Source organism: Syzygium oleosum, unplaced genomic scaffold (assembly GCF_021117445.2).
Source record: "Syzygium oleosum isolate NSW1041296 unplaced genomic scaffold, Sole_v2.1 Sole_v2.03, whole genome shotgun sequence".
Taxonomy (NCBI): domain Eukaryota; kingdom Viridiplantae; phylum Streptophyta; class Magnoliopsida; order Myrtales; family Myrtaceae; genus Syzygium; species Syzygium oleosum.
Genome location: NW_026607487.1, coordinates 13,167,713 through 13,186,440, shown reverse-complemented (window position 1 = coordinate 13,186,440; position 18,728 = coordinate 13,167,713). Strand labels below are relative to the sequence as shown.

At 42.4% G+C, this 18,728-nt stretch overlaps 2 protein-coding genes across 2 annotated transcripts; both read left to right on the top strand.

Annotated features, from left to right (window-relative positions):
• Window positions 1-2,139: 2,139 nt before the first annotated feature.
• LOC115670870 (endoglucanase 8) lies at window positions 2,140-7,205 on the top strand. Its single transcript, XM_030592251.2, has 7 exons — window positions 2,140-2,435; window positions 2,690-3,097; window positions 3,991-4,083; window positions 4,172-4,333; window positions 5,961-6,072; window positions 6,315-6,478; window positions 6,611-7,205. Exons 1-7 carry the CDS (start codon window positions 2,187-2,189, stop codon window positions 6,932-6,934), a joined length of 1,512 nt encoding a protein of 503 aa, XP_030448111.1. The 5' UTR covers window positions 2,140-2,186; the 3' UTR covers window positions 6,935-7,205.
• A 5,264-nt stretch (window positions 7,206-12,469) lies between these two features.
• On the top strand, window positions 12,470-14,673 carry LOC115665791 (protein PLANT CADMIUM RESISTANCE 2-like). The gene is made up of 4 exons (XM_030587621.2): window positions 12,470-12,707; window positions 12,858-12,929; window positions 14,157-14,354; window positions 14,456-14,673. Exons 1-4 carry the CDS (start codon window positions 12,470-12,472, stop codon window positions 14,548-14,550), a joined length of 603 nt encoding a protein of 200 aa, XP_030443481.2. The 3' UTR covers window positions 14,551-14,673.
• Window positions 14,674-18,728: the final 4,055 nt, after the last annotated feature.

Below are 18,728 nucleotides of genomic sequence, written 5' to 3'. Positions count from 1 at the left end.
AATAGGCCGATCGTAGCATGAAGAGTCTCTCTCTCTCTCTCTCTCTCTCTCTCTCTCTCTCTCTCTCTCCCCAAAGGACTTGTCATCGTCCCTCCAATTGATGGCCATCGGTGCAATGCATGGACCCCCTCATATCCAAACTCTTTATTTCTTTATCCACCCCACCTCTAATTGTGATATTTATAAAGAAGACCTTGAAAAAGGAATTAATTCCACACTTGCCCTCACAAACAACTTATGTAACATCCTAGATTAACTCATTCGATGTATTGTCCACTTTGACCCGTTCTATACCGAGCTTAAGGATTTTGTCCTTTGGCCCAAAAGGTCACCCATTTTAGGACTGATCCCACACGAGCACTAGTAACTTTGGTGTTATAAAATTAAGTATTATCATTATGGCAAAATACTCTTTCAAAAGTTAATTTCAGTTACTACATATATGTTTCATAATTGCTCTCTTCATATCTAGTGCAAAGTTCGGTTCATTTTTGTCCTCTTTGTTATCCGAGAAATCTGCCAGGAACTGCTTCTTATCCAAATTTTCTGGCTCTAGTGACCACTTTTCACTCTCGTCCAACTGGATCCTTACAACTTAATCTTGGTCCTTTTCGGACATGACATTATTAAATAGTTTTTCAACAAGAATTCACATGTCTCCCTCCCACCTCCGATTGGTAGATCACCCACCGAAGCAGTAATGACGCATGATTACAGCCCGGGTCAATGCACCATCCGACGCTTCACAATCATTCCCGCGACAAATCCGTCCATCAGGAGGTGGCGATTCCCTACGCTCGTGGAGCCCACCGCCGAGGGGGGGACTCCTCCCTCGCCACGTGTCGCTCATCAATACGTCGGTGGACCACATGCTGTCAATCATTCCTTGCTTTTGACTCTTCGCCCCCTCCTTAGATTTTGGGTCCGTCCCTTCAATCCAACCTCTTTTGTTCTTCCTTTTGCTTTGCTTTCCAAAGCCCCGAGGCGGTGCGAGATATTGTACGATTGCTATTGCTGTTAACCAATATTTTTGGAGTATTTATCAAGTATATATGTAATCATAAATATTTTTGATTTTTTAAAGTATGGATTACCCATTAGAAAAAGTAATGCGTTAGAACTTGTAACTTGTTTAATTTGATTGCTTAACAAATACTAACGATACTCGGTAATAAACTTCAAACTTTACGTGCTTTGAAGATTCGCTATTTAAAAGTGGGGTTAATACCACGAAAAACTCCAAACTGGTGCACTTATGGTAAATTTATCAAAAACTAATTTTTTTACCACCAAAAACTCCAAATTGATACATTTGTGACGAATTTACCTTCCGTTAGTTTTCATTAAATTGAATTAATACCAATAAAAACCACAAAACTGGGACAAACGGAGGGTACAACTCCAAACTGGTACACCCGTTAACTGTCACTTGTCATCCAACTCAACAATTTGGGGTAAAATTTAACGGAAACTAACGGAGGGTAATTAGTCCTAGATGTACCGGTTTGGGATTTTTGGTGGTAAACTTATCACACTTGTACTAATTTGAGATTTTTCGTGGTATTAACCATTAAAAGTAGAAAGTAAAAAATTTGCCCAAACTGGCCCTTATTCGAGCTATTCCAATAATATGAATTAAATTGAGCATAATGAAAGGGAGGATACAAAGCTGACTTGGCAAAAGCTCGTATCCTAATAGTTCGACATTTATTAAGATTTTAAATATTACGTAATGTATTATTTCATAAATCACTTTATTATATCTCTTTGTAAGTTGAATATTTTGCCCAAGTGTCTTTTCTGATCCATTTGTCGCTAAGATCTGTCCCCGGGTATCGATTTTGAATAGCGTGGATAAGTTTTTCCGTTGGGCCAGGAATAGTCAGACAAGTTGAGAGAACTCGAGTTTTGAGCACCCCATGAATAACTCGGGCCATCCGACCCGACGATTATCCACAGACCCGAGACGAACCGGTCAAGGCGCGCGATTGCATTGGAATTGGAACCCGAGCGCAGTACCACCAAATCGTACTGCCTCGTCCACGTGGCGTCGTCTAGTTGGCCCATTCTCTGGAATCCAATGACACCCTTTTTCGGGTTATAAGAAGGAGCCACCGTCCTCCCGCTTCCCTCACTCGCTCACCACCACCACCTTTTGCTCTGCCCGGCAGCGAGGAGGAAGAAAAATGGCGCGAAATGCCCTCCCCTCGCCGTCGCCGGCCGCCTCCCCGGCGCTCCTCCGCGCCGGCGCCCTCGCGATCCTCCTGCTCCTGCACCCTCTTGGCCCCTCCGCCGCCGCCGCCGGCCACGACTACTTCGACGCCCTCCACAAGAGCATCCTCTTCTTCGAGGGCCAGCGGTCCGGTAGGCTCCCCCCCGACCAGCGCGTCGGGTGGCGGCACGACTCCGCTCTCCACGACGGCGCCACCGCCGGGGTAAGCCGCCCCGCTGCACCCCCCCGCATTTTTGCCATTTCTTTTCCTTCTCGCAATGCAATGCGTCTCGAGTTCGTCTTGACATGTTATCCGGCATTGACGTGAGAAATGTAATTTGGTGTGAAAAGAACGCGAGAAAATGCTAAGGCAATCTCTCGCAGTCTGCGAAGTGTGGGGTGTGATTATTAATAATTTTGTGTTAGAAGTCGCGAACCTCCTAATCTAAGTTTCTGCGTCCGTCGCCGCATCGCCAGGTGGACTTGACGGGGGGCTATTACGACGCGGGGGACAATGTGAAGTTCGGGTTCCCGATGGCCTTCACGACGACGCTGCTGTCATGGAGCGTGATAGACTTCGGGCGGACGATGGGCCCGGAGCTCCGGAACGCCGTGAGGGCGGTGCGGTGGGCGACGGACTACCTGCTGAAGGCGACGGCGGTCCCCGGGGTGGTGTACGTGCAGGTGGGCGACGCCTTCTCGGACCACAACTGCTGGGAGCGGCCGGAGGACATGGACACCCTCCGCACGGTGTACCGCATCGACCGGTCCCACCCGGGCTCCGACGTGGCCGGCGAGACCGCCGCCGCGCTCGCCGCGGCCTCCATCGTGTTCCGGTCGCGGGACCCGGGTTACTCTCGGTTGCTGCTCGACCGAGCCGTTAGGGTACGTCCCTGTCTCACTGAATTCGGACCCTGTTCTCTCTGTCTCTCTCTGTTTTTCTCCTCTTTTCTCTATTTCACTATTCGGGAAACGGAAATGACGACGGAAAATCAGAATGTGTGAAGCTTTTTCTTGGTTTTGATTGGGGTGTTTTCTGTTCTGCTTTATCTTTCACTGAGATGGGAAACGGCGGTGCTGTGGCCAGGAAAAAGGTCGCGGTCGCCTCTGCATATGATTTCCTTTCTTTTTTTTCTCTTTGGCACACTGCACGAGTTTGTTCAGGATTGCGGTAACAACATAGATTACGCAACACATTCCGAATTTCGATGCGCGATTAGAATTGTCGTAAACCCGTAATTATTGATAAAACTTGGTCTTCATTCGCTTATGACAAAACAAGAATATTTACTGGGGCATCACCCACTGTTTCGTAAGGAGCCTAAACATTCTTTAAAAACGTAAAGTTTTCATTTTGCTGCATCATCGTTCTGCTTATGCTACGTATTACACGCATAAGTAGCAAAAGCACAAAAGATTGCTGGTATATAACAAGCATTTTAATATGTTTACTAAGTAAATCAAATGAGGAAAAGTCGCACCTTTTTAAAAAGCGGGTTTTTTTTTTGTTTTTTGAGTGTCGCTACATGAAAAACTCTATCATTTTACGGTGATATGATAAGAAAGAAAAAAATATTTGGGTACGCGAAATATTCCTCATAGATTTTTAGTGAAGAAGCTACTTGACAAGGTTTGAAAGGGGGACCAATAACGTTGCTCGATCAGAAACATTCATTGCAAGCAAAAACGAAGAAGAAACGAAAAAGAAAACATTGAGTGACCGTTGCTATGAACGGGTCTGTTTGTCATTGAGGTTTTCGTCTCTCGTCGGTGTGAAGGTGTTCGCGTTTGCTGACGAGTACCGGGGCGCGTACAGCGGCAGCCTGCGCCGGGCGGTGTGCCCTTTTTACTGCGACGTCAACGGCTACCAGGTGAGCTCCCCTCTTTCCCCCAGCCGTTGGATCTGTCGGAACAAATCCGAGCCGCTGGATTAACGCGAGGGTGCTCCCTTGCGCGCAGGACGAGCTGCTGTGGGCAGCGGTGTGGCTGCACAAGGCGTCGCGGCGGAGGCTGTACAGGGAGTACATCATGCGGAACGAGGTGGTGCTGCACGCCGGCGACACCATCAACGAGTTCGGCTGGGATAACAAGCACGCCGGGATCAACATCCTCATCTCCAAGGTAATTTAATTAACCATCATTCCTTTTGATCACTCGAACCATTCAATATAGTGTCGCTCCGAGAATTCATTAGCATAAGTGCGCCTGCTTATCGCAAACCACACGCACGCTATCTTTTCAATCAATGTGCATGAATTGGGGGCAAGACAACACTTTGCTCCAACGCAAAATGAAAACATAACTAGATGTTTCGTGGGTATTTCGAATTTTCTTGAATCAAGTAGTGGGTGGGGGTCAGCATTATCCTACAATAGAAATAGTGAAGGAGCGGTCATTCTCGGAACCTAGCGCCATCTATACTCGTGCCATGCCGCTTATGCTCATCGTCATGCCGCTTATGCTCATCGTCACATGGGAGTGGGTCAGTCCCGCATCATTTTTTACCGACCAGCGGCATCAATCTTTTCAGCGGCCAAGCCACCTATATGGTATGTCTCTTCTGGAAAAAAAAGGGGATAAATGCTGAGATAAAACGGATAAGAAAATGTGGCGATATCCCTCCCATTTTCGCGTGCATTAATGGGGAGCAGTTGGAACGGAGGGAACTGAGGAGGAGGAGGAGGATGTGGTACTGTGGTGTCACGTGATGTACCACCAAGGTGGCGAGCCGCATATGGAAAAGTCTCGAGATGGGGCCCAAAAGTATGTACCGTATTGAGAAAAAAAGAAGAAGAAAAGATTGGTGGGAAGACGTGGATTGTTTTGGGAGGGGGACATAGCTGTAGACTTTAGCTCTCATTTGTCAAGAATCATTGGGGGAAAGGGAATTTGAATAATTCAAGGAGGATGTGTGACTGGTTTGTGGGCTCTATGGACCCTACAATACATTCTCTAGTACACTTATTCAATACGTTTTAGCCACAAGAAATATTAATTTTTTAAGGCGTTTGGTCACTTATACCATGATAGATATCAACATGTGGGCAATTATAATGTTTCCGTCGTTTGATTAATTAGCAAACGTAGATTTATATTTTTGAACCCCTCCAAAAAAAACGAAAGGAAAAAACGTAGATGTATACGAAAAATTTGCCAAGATAGCAGGAACAAAAGGGGGCCTGTGGATCTGATGATCGCACGTGATGTTGGGCGAGACCCCCTTGTGGTTACATTTTTCATTTTACTTCTCTATGTTTTTGGGTGGCGGGGGCCACATTTTAATAAGCCGAGGAATTGAATCGAATCTAGACACGTCTTTCCATGCGATCCTAAGGAGTTTTGTCGTGGAAAGTCGGAAGTACGATCGCGGCAGGGAGGGGGGGGGGGGGGGAGGGGGCATTTCTGTCTTTTGGTGTTGCTAGAATCAAAGGGGGCGGGGTGGTGGGGGCCCGCCCCAATCCGAGCTGCACCAATCACTGCGTCGCGCATGTGCATAAAGCCTGTGACGACGGCTCCTCTTCCCATGCTTTTTTGCCGCAAAAATCACTTCGCTCGGGAAATTAAAAGAGAATTTGCGAAAAAGATTTGCTTTTGGGAGGAAAAAGGTGAATGCGACACTCCTCGATGGTCCCAGTTCTCTCGCCATCAGAACAGATTAACCAGTTCAGGGCATTGTGTTATGCCTAAAGATTAAATGGTGAATGGTCGAGGTCGGTCCACTTAAATTTTCATTTACTTTGAACCGCAGGAAGTGCTGATGGGAAGAGCAGATTCCTTCAGGTCGTTCCAGGCCAACGCGGATGGGTTCATCTGCTCCGTTTTGCCTGGGATTTCTCACCCTCAAGTTCAATACTCTCCCGGTACATTTTCGCTATTTATTTATTTATTTACTTACTCGACGGTCCGACCTAAACTAAGTAAGGCGACCGTGGCGTGAGATTTATAAGATCTTTCGCCGTGCCCGCGATTTAACGAATTGGTTACGTTTCCCGTAGAGTACAAAGTGATATTCATGAACGGCCATAGTTAATTCTTTTGGGATGCTTTGTGGTTTTCCAATTTCCTCGCTAATTTCTTTGAATATCTTTGCTTGGCATAAAAGGTGGTTTGATATTCAAGGCGGGAGGGAGCAACATGCAGCACGTGACGTCACTGTCCTTCTTGCTATTGGCTTACTCCAACTACCTGAGCCACGCCAACAAGGCCGTCCCCTGCGGCGGCACCTCCGCTTCCCCGGCTCTCCTCCGGCAACTGGCCAAGCGTCAGGTCTCTCTCCAAACAAATATCCTAACGTTATTATCAAATGAAGTTGACACCGCCCTACATTCGATTTCTTCAAACGGGAGACATGTTGGTGTTTAAGGATGTTTCGGTTTTTGTGTATGTTCTTTTTATCAGGTGGACTACATTCTTGGGGATAATCCGCTGGGGATGTCGTACATGGTCGGCTACGGCGCGCGCTACCCGCAGAGGATCCACCACAGGGCCAGCTCGCTCCCCTCGGTGCGCGCCCACCCCGCCCGCATCGGGTGCAAGGCGGGGTCCCGCTACTTCCTCAGCCCGGACCCGAACCCCAACCTGCTGGTCGGGGCCGTGGTCGGCGGGCCCAACGTCACGGACGCCTTCCCGGACTCGAGGCCCTTCTTCCAGGAGTCCGAGCCCACGACCTACATCAACGCCCCGCTCGTGGGCCTGCTCGGGTACTTCTCGGCCCACCCTTGACTCGACCCTCCACAGTGAAAAAGGCACAAAAAACTTGAGTGGTGCGCGAAGGTCACCCTACCTGCGTGGAGAGTTGCATTTCTGTTCCTACATTTTTTTTTTTTGTGATGAAAAATTTAGTCTTCAAATGGTAATTTGGGTTATTATTATTGGTAAGTGATATGTAGTCGGTCACTGGCTCTGCCATTTTTTTTGTCCTTAAATATCAATATCAGAAAGTAGTGAATGTATTTTCTTATTTATTAAGCGTAACGATATTTCTTTTACCATCGATCTACTTAAATTTTTCTGTTTCGATTTGTTTCACAATTAAAAATCATAATTCAAATCAAAAACTCTTAATGGGTTAGCAATGCCGGTCGGCAGCCGATAGAATAGTACTAATAAATCATCTAAAGAACTATTGTGGAAAAAAAGAAAACCAAAAACATAAGGAAAAAGAAAAAAAAGTGGGAAACAAATCTCAGCTATTAATTCTTTTAATAATCTCGTATCATTCATATTTAGGGGACCAAAGATGTTGATCTACCCCATTATGAAAGATTCCACACTTCTATGATTTGGTTAATTACGTATAACTAGAAAAGGAGTACACATGGTTCTTGTGAAGAGAAATTATAAAAAAGAAATTCAATTAACAAAAAATAACTTAGCATATGAAGATTTTGATCCACTTTACGAATATAATTTCAGTCGTCGTTGTAAATAGAAGGGTAAATGACACAAAATGGTCAATGAATTTTGGCCCAATATGTAATGTGGTTCATGAACTTTAAATTTGTTCGATGTAGTCCATGAACTTTAATATAATAGATAATGTCGTTCTTGAACTTTTAATTTATTTGATATGATCCATAAACTTTTGATACGTATCAGTCCCTTGACTGTATAAGAATGTTCAATGTTGTTCCTGAATTTGATTTGTATTGTAAAAAAAAAATCATAGCATATATTGTCCAAAAAAAAATCAAACCTTACATTGATCCAGATAAGGACTGGGTGAGAGTTAGATGAGCACCATATAATCACAAGAGGTATACTCCAAAAGTTTTGAAAGACATAATGGGTGGACCGCCCAAGATGGGCCAAACCCGGCCCGTGATCCACAAAGACCCACAAGGTAGTTATTTGTCTATCACTATAAATAGTAGACACCCCTTGAAAAAACTAACGTGTTTTTCCATATGCAAACACACTCCTTTGAACATAACGCTTTCTCTGTTTTTCCTTCAGAACACAAACGAGTACGAAAGACGATCGAAGAACTCTCAAGCGCAAAGTGACACTTAATCTGTGACAATACCGGGTATGTTCGTTGTGTGATATACCTGTACGATCGGTGATACAAGTTGATGGTCACTGGACACGTTTTCCGCATTGATCGAATTCGATTCGAATATGTTTCGAATGTGTCGATCAGGGATTGAGTTTTCCCAACAAGTTCAATAGACAAAGGACTGACTGCATGCTTTTGATTAGCCGTGTACTTTAATTTTAATTGATTAAATACGATATCCAGCGGGGTTAGGTTAACTGTGGCACTCAGATTGTGTCATCATCGTGGATTAATCTGCAAGTTTAACGCATACACATATGCCTAAGGGAAACATCAATTGGAGATTTTAGTGATGATTTTTCTATCGGAAGGAGCAGGTTGTTCATTCACCAATGTTCAGTCGCCGTTGTTGATAGGCTTTTTGCTTATCAAGGCTGGCGGGACCAACGTGTTTGAGGAATCATATGTATCGGCACTCGGTCTTCTCTATAATTCGGGACGAAACTGACTCGAGCTGATAAGTAACTCGAGCTCGGGTTGAAAATTACTTGAGGCCGGTTTCTCTAATTTCAAATCGGGTTACAACTATTCGAGCATCTTGTCAAGTGCAACTTGAACTCATCAAAACTCAACTCAACAAGCTTGCCTGCCCAATTAAGCTACTGTTATTTTTTCTACATCTAGTAATTGTAAAAACATATGCAAAATCCTCAAAATTTCATAGTTTCCGAGAACATTAAACTTGAGCTTGAGTTTTTTAATTGATTGTAATTGATTGGAGTCGAGCTCGAACATGTTGATTTTTTTATTTGAGTCGAGCTCGAGCAAGGAAGTACTAAGTGATTCAAGCTTGAGCACCAAGCGTATGTGTTGACTTCAGGTCCAAAGTCGGGGCACAAACATAAAGAAGCTAACGACCCAAATCAAATCATAACAACACACGCAACCCATAATGTCCCCTCAATGGAGTATCTGAACAAGCTCGTCGATCATAAAGGTCGTAACAATACGATTGGCAATAAAACCGATTGATGGAATGTGTGACAAGCTCATTGATCATAAAGGTCATAACAATACGATTGGCCAATAAAGCCAATCGATGGAATGTGTGACAAGCTCATCGATCATGAGTTTTCAACGGGTAATGTTTACGTGAAGATCGTGACATGTAGCGATAATTGATCGACTCGAAACATGAAAAAATAAATCGAAGGCCGGGTCATCTAGGATCCATCGCCCAAGGGATAACTATGGTTAAAGAGTACACATGATACTCGTGAAGAGGAATAATGCAAAAAATTCAATCGATACACAATAGTATGTAGAGATATTTTTTATCCATTTTAGTAATATAGTTTCAATTGTAGTCGTGAAAAGAAAGATAAGCTTTTTTTTTTTCATTTTTTTACATACTAGTAAAATCATACCATATAGTGTCACAATAAAAGTCAAACTGCATATTAATTTAGATAAGGATGAGAGTTGAATGAAATGTAACACACCAAAATTTCTATAATAGCCGTTCACATTGATTTCAATTGACTAAGCATGATATTCCACTGGATTAGGTTAAGGGCCCGTTTGGTAACGTGCCAAACAGTGAAAATTTATGTTCTTTTGTTCCCAGAAATAGTTTGGGAACAGAAATGCGTTTGGTAAACTTTTTGTTCCCGGGCACATTTTTGCAAATATTTGTGCCGAGAAACAGTTTTGGAAGAGAAACAAGAAGTAAAAAAAAGTTGCTTCTTATTTCTCGGCACAATTTTGAGAATCAGTTTTTTTTCTTCTTTTTCTTTTTTTTCTTTTCTTCTTTTTGTGTTGCTCTTCTTAGGTTGTGGCCGGTCGCCGGCGACCAGCGACCGGCGGCCGGCGACCAGCCACAGCCCAGGGCCGGCCAGGGCGTCACGGCCCTCACCGCTGGAGGAGGCGAGGGTCCCCCCTGCCGGCGAGGGCGAGGGCTGGACCCTCGCCGCCCGGGCGAGGTGGCTCGCCGTCGGTCATGGCGAGGTCGGCCTTGCCCAGATTTGGCGAGGCCAAGCCTCGCCGTCGCGACCCACGGCGGCCGACCTCGCAGCTGGGTCTCGACGGCGAGGCTCGGCCTCGCCGATCCGGGCGAGGCCGACCTCGCCGTCGCGACCCACGGCGAGGCTCGGCCTCGCCGGATCTAGGCGAGGCCGACCTCGCCGTCGCGACCCACGGCGAGGCTCGGCCTCGCCGTGGGTCGCGACGGCCTCGCCGCATCTCGGCGAGGCCGAGCCTCGCCGTCGCGACCCACGGCGAGGTCGGCTTCGCCGTGGGTCGCGAGGGCGAGGCTCGGCCTTGCCCGATCCGGGCGAGGCCGACCTCGCCATGACCGACGGCGAGCCGCCTCACCCGGGCGGTGAGGGTCCAGCCTCTCGCCCTCGCCGGCAGGGGGACCCTCGCCTCCGCCTGCCGGCCGGCGAGGGCCATGACGCCCTCGCCGCCTCGGGCCGTGGCTGTCACGGCGACCGGCCATGGCCTAGGTAGAAAGAAAAAAAAAATAAACAATTCAAAATATTATTAATAAAAAGAAATTTGTGTGTAGTTACCAAACGCATTTATGTTCTTTTCTATTCCAGGAATAGAAATTTTGGATAGTTTACCAAACGCCTTCAAATGTACAGAAATTGTTTCCGGGCACAGAATAAAAAAAAATCATTTCTGTTCAGAAATAGTTCCCGGGCATAGAATGGTTGTCATGCGCACCCTAAGTGTGGCACTCAGATTGACGAAACATGTGCAATATGGGCACTTGTATTCTTTATGAATCGGGACGGAACAGAGTCGGGCTGACTTGAGTTCGGCTCGATCATTACTCAAGATTAGTTCACCTTATTTGAGATCGAGTTTGAACTGCTCGAGCATCTTTCGAGTGTAGCTCGAACTCATCAAAACTCAACTCGACAAGCTTGCGAGCCTAATCGAGCGACCATTATATATATTTTTATACGTAAGAGTTGTAATGACGCACGTAAAATCCTTAAAATCACATAGTGCTCAAGAACATTGAACTCGAGTTTGAGTTTTTATAAGTCGGTTGCAGTTGATTTGAGTCAAGCTCGGGTTATCTTGATTTTTTTCTTGTTGAACAGAGCTTGAGTGAGGAAGTTATTAGTCATTCGAGATCGACTATCAAGTATGCGAGTCCAATAGATCTCCAGCATGGCACATTATCTTCTCGACTTGTCTCGATTGCAAACCATATCGGTGATGGAGTTGCTTAGCCACTACAAGGCCAAGAAAGGCGTCTCGAAAATGATAGAGTTGAGCATTGCATCTAGTATTAACAATAATAGCCTTAGACTCGCTTGAACATTCCCCCTATATATAATTAACTAATGGTAGTTTCCCATGAAATTTCAAGTTGAATAAACTAGTTGTGGTTGGATGGACATCTGGTTTTGACGAATGAATTAAGATGACGTCCTTCAAAAATGAAAGAGATTCAACCTAAGCGATTAGGTCATGAACCTCCCCACATTTGCGCGCATTCTACGGGTAAGCATCCCGGTGTTTGAACTCTTCAAGAATCTGACCGAAAAATTACAATTGAAAACAAGATAATGACAACCCTACAAATTTTTATTGTTATATGGCCGTCGATGGGAAAAGTTCAACTGATCTTACGGTTTTGATGTGGATTTGGGCCCTTCGATTTGTCCTGCTATCTAGGTACTAACACGCAAATGAAGTCAAAGTCAAAATAATTTATCCACAATATCCGATTGATTGTCTCATCTACCAATTATTATTCTGTTGGTATCTGATATTCACAAGCAAGCAAATGATCATTCGTTAAGTTTACATGTGAACGATGACCATAACTAATAAGTCACCGATAAGAGACATGACCCTTCAGTCAAGACTCAAGAACAAGGGAAGGTATAACCTCTAGTAGATTTCTACATCAAATTTAGAGCCCGTTTGGTATAGCCGTTGTTATATTGTAAAGTATGTTTTATGTTGGGCAATATATGTTTTAAAACCGCAGCAACTCAAAATTGGGTGAAACGGATTTTCGAAAGCTGCTATCAGCTGTTGTAATTCGAGAGGTGTTAGTTGGGTCGGGTGTTTGCAAAATACTTGAATCGAGGAAGACTCGACTAGCATTCATCACATAAATCCAAATATTATAACCAATGAACCCAGTCAATCAAGCGAGGAATACGCAAGTGGTAGGAACTCACGCAGATTGTGTAAAGGAGAAACCAGCCTCACTCATTATATGCTTATATAACATGAGCCATGCATATCCGCCAAACGCAATTTCGAACCAAAGCAACTCTCTTTCTCTCAAAAGGATGGGTGCACCAGACGACCCAGAGGCTCGTCACGAGGCTGATCCTTCCCAAGAGCCTTCGCAGCCGGCGGCGGCGGCGGCGGCGACTGGACTTCCGGTGGCTCCTCCGCCTCCGCAGTTCGACTATGGCCCCTGGTCCACCGGCCTGTGGGACTGCTTCTCCGACTTCGAACGCTGTAAGTTCATAGATGTCACTCCTTGAAGCACGGGTGATGAGTGAAGCCGTGTCTAGTGGGATTTGTGTGAAACTCAGAAAATGTAATTTGCAATTTCGCGTATGTCGTGTTTGTAATTGATTAATTAATCGATGATGATGGCTTGTGCAGTTTGCATTAGCTTCTGGTGTCCCTGCGTCACGTTCGGCCAGATTTCGGAGATCGTCGACAGAGGAACTTCCCGTAAGTAACTTAAAAATGCAGCTTAAACTTAATGGAGAGATAGAGAAATTGTTATTTTATCATATGGTACCTAATTTTGTGACCACCAAAATCCTAAGTCATGCATGAAAATCCAAGGTTTGCGTCAACCCAAGTGGGAAGAGAGAGTGCAGGGAATTTGGTAAAATTGGATCTTGAAGAAGTCTCCATTTATTTCACGGAAAATAAATAATTTGGAGAATATTTTTCTTAAAATGATCTCTGATGCCTCTTACAACCAATTCTTACGGAAAATAAATAATTTGGATCTTGACGATAAATATTTTCATCGTCCATAAAAATGTTTAGACATAAACTATTATCGATAATGAAAATATTTTTCATTAACTTATTATTTCAAGCGATACAAACGATCATTTTTAGGAAAATATTTTTCAAATCATTTATTCTTCACAAAACAAACGGAGCCGTTTTGCATTATCAAATTGTAGGAGCACTTGAGTCGGGCTTATCCAAACACGTGTCGACAGGACCATTAAGTTATTTACTACTTTTGTTTCTTGCAAGTAACTCCATTGAACGCGGCCAATTGATGACCATGATCGTGTTGAACTAACGGATTTTTTTTATAGAAAAAAAATTTATATTCATCGCTTAAAATGATACATGAAATATGCAATGGACTTTCTCGTTGTTTTCCCAAGTAAACAAGCCCTTTTCTTTGTTTCCTTTTTGGCCAACATAATGAGTGCGAGAGAGATATGTTGTTGAAACGATATATAAGCCACGAGAAATGCTAGTATGGCATATCAAACGTCAAGTAAAACATAAATTGTGATCATGCTAGTTGACGATGTTAGAATTTTTAACAGAAGGACTACGTTGGTTGGATTTGTTAAAATTGTATATATAGATTGGACAAGGAAAAAGAGTTCAAGAGCACATTGAACATTAACAAAAAAGTTCATGGATCGCCCGTGTCAATATCACTTCTGACTTTTGTCAACTTTGGTAGATTCAGATTCTCCAATATGAAGATGAAACGAGTCTGGTTCGTTACGCAGTCGAGTCTGATTTAGTGACTCTCTTTGTCCCCGAGCAAGTGTTGCTTAACATGCAAACACTCTCTAATTTGACGGATGATATCACTGTATGATTCATTCCTTCGTGTATCGATCGGCATAACTTAATGATACTAGGCAATTTCTAAATGGCGCAATCTACTGCCTATGATTCATATGTTTGCAGCTTGTTTTATAAATGGCGCAATCTACTTCCTCAAGTGTGCACGCTGCTATGCCTTCGTCTACCGTCTAAAGATGAGGAAGCAATACAGGATCGTCGGGAGCGCCGTCGAGGACTTTGCCGTCCATTGCTGCTGCGAGGCGTGCGCTCTCACCCAAGAGTATCGCGAGCTCCAGAACCGCGGATTCAACCCGTCCCTCGGTAGTATTATATTGAGGACATATTTCCTTTCGATTCATATCTGTGTCATTGAACTTTGAGATACCCGTTCAGCGGCTAATTTGACATGGTAACATGTATAGGTTGGGTTGAGAGCGTGGAGAGGCAAAATCACGGGGTGGCAATGGCTCCAACGCCACCGGTGGCTCCGATCGTGGAGGACTGCATGAAGCGTTGATTGTTTCGAGCTCGTCTGAAACGGCATCTTTGAATGACTTCAAGCTGTGTGTCGTAACTACGTAATCGTTATTGTTAGTGTATCCTAATAATGCGAAAGGCTGATGTGAGTTTACTTATACTGCTTCACAAAATTGATGAAATAAGTCATGTGTGATATGATTGTTAGGTGTTGAATGTCAATCATACGATTATATTATCGTTCGGAATCTTCCACGTCATTTAGTATATCATTTTTGCATACTAGAATAAGTACCCTGGATTTGCTCTATCTGAAAACTAAAATGCTTTTCCTAGACTCGGATCATTTTAAAAATTTTCAATACCCGTGAACAAAAAAGTTCAATTTCATTGGAGATGAAAAGTAATCTAGACTCCTTAAAAGTTTAAGGAATATTAACCAGAAAATAGAATGCAAAGAAATGGAAAATCAGAGTTAGGAAATATTTTATGGTGGGACCACCGATTTATTGCTTATAATAATTCAAGTTTACGGATAATTTTGTCTATGTCCATAAAAAGGCTGCGCCTTAAGCAACCTAGGGTGTGGAAATAGTGCCCGTAAAAATTACGAAAACAAAAGGAAAAAAACAAGTGATAGGCTTGGTTTGTTTTTGTAGAAAATGAACGATTTGAAAAACATTTTCTAAAACTAATCGTTTGTATGCTTGAAATAATTATTCAATGAAGAACGTACCGACAATAATTTTTATCTAAATATTTTCGTGGACAATTATTATATTTTTCATTGATTCATTTTTGTAAGTGATACAAGCTATCATTTTTAGGAAAATTTTTCCAAATCATTCCTTTTTCGGGAAACAAACGTAATCTAAAAAAAAGCAAAAAAAGTGGGAAACAAATGTTAGCAATTAATGTCATTTCAGATTACGGCTTTGTTTGTTCACAAAAAATGAATTATCTGAGAAATATTTTCCTAAAAATGATCGCTTGTATCACTTGAAATAACTTATCGATAAATTTTTTTCATTTTCGATTAAAAAATTACGTCTAAACATTTTTGTGGACAACAAAAATATTTTTCTTTTATTCATTTTTATAAGCGATACGAGCGATCCACTCTTAGGAAAATATTTTCTTAATCAGTTATTTTTTACGAAACAAATGCGCCCTACGTGTCATCCATTTTTCGGGGACTAAAGATGTCAATACACCCCATCATGAAAGATTCGATCCTTCTATAGTTTAGTATACTATATATAACTAGAAAATGAGTACACAAATGTACTTGTGAATAGAAATGATGGAAAAAAGAAATTCGATTCATAGTAAAATAAAATAGCTTGCAAGGGTTTTGATCCATTTTCTGGATAAAGTTTCCACTGTTGTTGTTAAAATTAAGATAATTTTCTTTTCATTTTTTGACAGACGAGGGGAATAAAAGTCAAATCTTACATTAATCTAGATAAGGATGAGAGTCGAATGCGTGCCTTACAATCATAAGATGTAATACTCCAAATGTCCAAAAGACAAAGGGTTCTCTATGATTCGGGACAAAACTGAGCTCGATAATTACACGAGATCGGTTCACCTACTTTCGAATCGAGCATCTTGTCAAGTACAGCTCGAACTCACCAAACCTCAACTCGACAAGCTCATGCGCTTAATTGCGAACATTAAACCATAGCTCAAGTCTTTAGAAATTGATTGCAATTGATTCGAATCGAACTTGAGTATTTTGGTTTTCCAGTGGAGTAGAGCTCAAGCGAGAAAGTTAATGCATGTTTGAGCTCGAGCACCAAGCGTTTGTAGTGACACAAGGACCAAAACATAAAGAAGCTAGTGGCTCAAATCAGGTCATAACAGTACATTTAACTCATAGTATCTACTTGATAGACTGTGTAAAACAAGCTCGTCAATCACAAGGTCTTAACAATACAATTGGTTCACACAGCCCATCAATAGAATGTTTGACGAGCTCATCGATCATGAGTTTCCAATGGACATTGAAGTGAAGATTATGCTACGCAGCAATGATCGATTAGCTCAAAACATGAAAGGAAGTTAAAGATTGAGTCAAGAAAGGATTCATCCACTAATGGATAACTATAGCTAAAGGGTGGGGAGCAATTACAAATGATCCCTAGAGTAATGTGGAAGTCAATAGGTGGTCCGAAATTTTTGTGGAGAAATGTCAGAATGCATAACGGAATGGCTTATAAAGATACAGAAGGAATCAAAGTTCAAAGCACACCAAATTCGACATATACAACACGCAATGAGCAAGAATCACGCAACATCAAGAGACATCAGAAATCATGAACATCCCATTGGACTTTGAAGATGAGAAAACCATTTGTAGTAGACTGCTTTGGATTTGACTCGGTCTAAGTTTGAATTTCAAATTCTAATTAGATTAGGTTTTCTAATTCTGAGTAATTGTTTCTGGTTATAAAAGCTTGCCGATCGTGTCTTGTAAGCTTTTCACTTTCCGTACCCACTAAATTGATTTTCTTTAAAAAGTTTATGTCCAAATTCACTCGTCGAGTAAGCACGGCATCCAAGAACATAAGCCATTTGTTCTAATCCAATAAAAGTTTCCTTATTTATTAGCCATCATTATCTGCATATTATTCTAGTAGTTCGAAGTTACAAAGTCCTTGAGATTTCAAGGCATATCATAACCCATCTATTTTTTTTTATTTAAAGTTAGATTTGATATTTTAATTGGCCATCAATCATCGTCCATTGGGCTTTAATCATTGAAAACCGGCAACCATAATTTTACAAAAAAACACAAGTAATGGTGTGCGGATCGAGTTGAGCTTGAGCTTGGCACTGCATCTGCTCGACTCATCTCCATTACCGATCTTATCTAAGCTAAAACTAGAATGCCGAGAACGGTGTCTCTTAAATGAATCCTCACTAGCATAGAGTTGAACCTTGCACGTACTAAGGTTCCAAGATATATAATGATATCGCCGTAGACTCGGTTGAAAGTCCCCATCTGCCTATGTAAGATGAATAAATTAGTTGTGGTTGGTGATGTGGTTTTGACTAATGAATTAAGTGAAGTTTTCTAAAAATAAAAGGGAATAAATCCAAGCAATTTGGTCCTTAACCTTTCAAAGATATGTGATACGTCATATTTCTTCCACGTTCAGGTTGTGCGCATTCGAAGGAAAAGTATCCACGGGTTTGAGTTCTTCAAAGAAACTGATTGAAAATTATAATTGCAAACCAGATACTGATAGCCCTTCAAATCTTTATAATCATAAGATCGTTATTAGAAAAGGTTCAATTTTGGGGGTGTGATGTGGAATTGGGCCATTCGTTTGGTCTGCTATTTAGATAATTTGTTTATCACATCAGGCTAATCATAGGCTCGTAGCACATACCTATTTGTTGGGCTGGGTTTACTCCGTTGTGGATGAAGCCCAACGAAATGAAGCTCATAGGCTTTAGCACATACGGAGAAATTAATGGGAGGCCATATTTGGCCGAAATAAGTAAGGATTCTCTCTTATTTATGTGGTAGCGGCAAAGAAGAGTAATGTGAGGCAATAGCAAGAAAGAAAGAGAAAGCAAAAAATCTGGGAAAGAGGGTGTTGTCCAGTTTTCATCAGGCTAACGATCGGAGACTAACTCATGCTCCATACAGTAGGTTTTTCGTGCGTTGAACCGAACCTATGTTTTAGTGAGATTCATCATTGATCTCTCGTGAAATTCAGTAAGTCATAACCCTCCAATCGAGAGTAACGGAAAATATCACCTACGGTAGATTGTGTATATGGACATCATCTATAATTACATTTTATTGAAAGCCCGTTTGGTAAAATTGTCGTTGTAGAGTCTTTATGTTTGGTAATATGTATTTTAAAGCTGTGGCAACTCAAGATTGGGTGAGACCGCTTTTCAAAAATTGCTATACTCTGTTGTAATTTGAGAAGCTATTGCTAGCGTCAGTGCTCGGATAAGACTTTAGTTGAGGATGACTCAATTGGCATTCATCGCATAGAAGCAAATACTTAAACAAATTGTTGATTTATCTCCCGATCTCTCTTGATTTTCTTTCCCCCTCTCTTTGGCCTCTCCAATTGGGAGTGACCTACTCAACAAATCTCCCCCTCACGAACAATTCGGAGAGGGTGTCAAACCTGCAAAAGTTCGACAAGCTTGCATCTTCACTATAGATAGGGATTTTGTCATCATATCTTA